We start from the raw sequence: 3,711 nt of genomic DNA, 5'->3' as shown, positions 1-3,711 counted from the left end.
GACATAAACTATGACTGCATCATATAATAATTGTTGCTCATATCATCTGGCTGACTATGTCTAATGTTTTTCTGAAAAATCCTGTCATGCACACAAACTGACATTCACCACTTATACTACTAGATATTATAGAAACGTAATTTTCTGTAAAGTTGCTTTGTAATGATTGTATCGTAAAAAGCGCAATACAAATAAACTTGAATTGAAGTGAATTAGGCAGAGTAGGATATTTATATGTACAAATCAGACAAATATCCCATTCCAAAACATTTCTAGCACAAATTTACATGGTAAAGAAAATTAAAGTTCCATCTTTGTTGCACAACAGCATGAGAGTGTGGTGCCCAAGGATCCTCCTGAGTTTGAGTTCATTGCCGACCCTCCCTCCATCTCAGTGTTTGTCTGGATGTGGTGAAGCTGACCGCACAGTTTGTTGCCCAGAAATAGCTGCCAGTTTCTCACACAACTGATGCAGAAGGAGCAGAGGAACTTCCAGTTTGACTTTCTTCGACCACAGCACAGCTTGTTTAACTACTTTACAAAACTGGTGGAGCAATATACAAAGGTACGATAGCGATGCAAAGAAAAAATCAGATTGAGGTGGCTAAAGAGAGTGGAGTATTGTGGGATTCACTTAAATGATTGGCTTCATGCAGGTTTTAATCCCTCCAAAAGGTATTTTTCTGAAACTGAAGAAGGAAGCAGAGATCTTGGACCAGGTAATTATAACAGCCAACCCAGATCACACTTAATGGAAAACCACAATAGGAAACTTATGGTGAATCAGAGAGTAGAACTAAAATTCTTAAGTATATGTTATATATTATAAGCCATTACTTGTTGAATTCAGTAGGTTTCTCACTGGATCAGTCTGAGATGTGAAACTCATATGATCGTGAAATAATGTTAAGATCAGACTGACCTTACATCTGTAATAGCACATCTTTCCCCAATATATTAGGTGAGGTATCGTGTTTACAGGGTCAAATTCCAGGAGCGAGAGAGAAAGAAGGAAGAAGAGAAGCGAGAGAAGGAGAGAGTGGCTTATGCTCAGATTGACTGGCATGACTTAGTGGTGGTGGAGACTGTGGACTTTCAGCCAAATAAGCAAGGTGAGCATGTGCAATTAACACAATGTGTGGTTTCAAATATTTCAAGATTTTTATTTGCACAATCATACTGTTGCATCAGAAAAATGCTCTTTATTTTGTTAATGGCAAAAATGTATTCCCAGAACTTTGGTTCAGTAGCCAACTACAGACACAAACTCAACTTTGGCTTCTATCCTGAATGATTTCACACGAGTCTCTTCAGACCTTAGAACTTTACATAAATTATGAGCTTCTAGAACTTCTGATTGAAGCTGTGCGTGACCTCTTAACTGAACTCCACTGCATAAAACAGTATAAATAACAAAAAGAAATAACACATTTTTTTCTTAGTCGTAAGTGCAAACAATAAGTGCAACTATAATAACAGTACTTTCTCAATATTCAAAGTGGAAATAGAGACCACATTTTTCATCCAGCATGTTACAGAGCTAAGAGATGATTACAACTACACAGCCCAGCCTAAGGTTTTATATTAGAAATTATTGTATGTAACCTAATGTGCATGCATCAGGGAGCCGGTCTCAAAATGTGGGGTATTTAAATCCCTTTAAAACACGCTTTTGTTTGACTTTTGCTTTTGAATTTGCTATCACGCGTACTCTGTTTAAGAAGCGGTGGTGCTGAGTGTGCATTCTACAAGATAAACCATTTGTCAGACGCTCAAGCCCAGTTGTACAACAAATCCTCCGCCATGGTCTTGTCAGTCATCTCACTTTTCTCTTGACGTGATCAGTGAACTCTGATTCCTGCTGCACTCATAAGAAGAGCAGCAGCTTTCAGTTTAGAATTGAAGCGTCCATTATCCAACTGAATTAAATGGTTTTTATTTCTATAAAAAAGGAAAATGACACTGGAGTAATGTAATCGTTATGGTGTCATATTCTGTGCTAATTTCACCCTCACACTCCGAGTTTTTTACATTTAAATATCGCGAGATCTTGTGGCATGAGATTTCATCACATCCCTAGTAGTATATAATATAAATTAACAATTAATATTTATTACTTGTTATATTAATAGTTGTTGATATTCTAATTGTTATTAATGATAATAATAATTTTTAAAACTATTATATTACAGTTAATTTCCCTCCTCCCACAACTCCTGAGGAGCTGGGCGCTCGTATCCTGATCCAGGAGCGTTATGAGAAGTTTGGGAGAGTGAGGAGGTGGAGATGGAGGTTGAGAGTGAAGATGAAGAGGATGAGAGAGAAAGGGCAGGGTGGTAGGACATGCTGCTCAGTTAGACCAGGACACACAGCTGCAGGACATGGACGAGGTGAGACAACCAGGGTGATCATATCACTGGGACGAGGATGTTACATCTTCACATAATGTAACAAATGAGCAGTAAGTATAAGCGGGTTAACTAACTCTCTGACTGACCTGATATTCCTCTGTCAATAGCGCTCTGATGAAGAGGATGATGGCATGAAGGCTCCTCTACCCCTTGATAACCCCGTACCACCACCTGTGCCCCCCACCCCGGACCAGGTTATCGTCTGCAAAGACTATGACCCCAAGGGTAAAGGCATGTTTAAACACACACTTTAACATACTAGAATAGCAGATATTTTGTTATATCCACTCACTTTCTATTTCGTCTTTCCTTCAGCCTCTAAGCCTCTGCCTCCTGTGGTGGCCCCTGGAGAGTACCTCATCTCTCCCATCACTGGTGAGAAGATCCCAGCCAGTAAGATGCAGAAGCACATGCACATCGGTCTGCTGGACCCCCAGTGAACACATAAAAGCAGACTCACTGAGGTCTTTGCTGTATTTGTCGTATTCCTTACGGGTGACTAGTTTTAAAGTGTGCTGAATGATGGTGACCGTCTTGTCGTCGATGGCAAGGTTGACTACGACTCTGGCGTTATCTGGATCCACTCCCTCTATCTGTCAACGAGAAAAAGAGACAGAATCAACAAATAAATAAATACATCAAATCAGACAGGGAAAGGGCAAAAGCAAATATGAATAATATTCCAGAACAAAAATTCCATCATTTCATTTACATGGCTTACATTAAATAGCATATATACTTATATATCGCAATTTATTTTACAAACTATTTTAAATATTTGGGCGCTAACAACTTCTATTAAGCACTAAGTGGATGTGGTTAACATCTGAAGCTGATCTTTTTTTTAAATCAACTTTAGATTTTTTATTTTTTTGTATATTAATATAAAATCTGACACTTTACCCAGATCAATCCATTGTGCTATGCTGCCTCTGAAAAAGCCTTGAATGGTCCATCTTATTTCTTTATGAGCGTTAGTGTGTCAGTACACAGGTTCAGCATTACTGTCACAGGAGTGAATATAGATGAATTAAAGTCCATTCACCTTCCCATACAGGTCTTCATGGGCTCCAGGTCTTTAATAGTAGAGCGATCGTCAGATTGCCAGTCTGAAATAACTCTTCCTTGCATTTGACATAAAATCATAATCTCACATCATTGATGTCTCCAGCTGGGACAATAATCCCAACATAAGGAAACATGAGCAGAAAAGACTTGTGGAGAGCCAAAAATCATGTGTATTAGAAAGTGCTTATCACACAAAACAGTGACCAAACTATAAAGACACTGCAGAGGTCAA

The 3,711-nt window shown here is 38.7% G+C and overlaps 1 protein-coding gene across 1 annotated transcript; it reads left to right on the top strand.

The window, feature by feature from the left end:
- The first annotated feature begins 469 nt into the window (after positions 1-469).
- LOC113070673 (splicing factor 3A subunit 1-like) lies at positions 470-2,786 on the top strand. The gene is made up of 4 exons (XM_026244062.1): positions 470-565; positions 657-719; positions 962-1,112; positions 2,193-2,786. The coding sequence occupies exons 1-4, from the start codon at positions 470-472 to the stop codon at positions 2,444-2,446; spliced, it is 564 nt and encodes a 187-aa protein (XP_026099847.1). The 3' UTR covers positions 2,447-2,786.
- The last annotated feature ends 925 nt before the right edge of the window (positions 2,787-3,711 follow it).

Source organism: Carassius auratus, unplaced genomic scaffold (assembly GCF_003368295.1).
Source record: "Carassius auratus strain Wakin unplaced genomic scaffold, ASM336829v1 scaf_tig00005214, whole genome shotgun sequence".
Taxonomy (NCBI): Eukaryota; Metazoa; Chordata; class Actinopteri; order Cypriniformes; family Cyprinidae; genus Carassius; species Carassius auratus.
The sequence above is the reverse complement of the archived record's forward strand: the minus strand, read 5'-3'. Positions and strand labels throughout refer to the sequence as shown.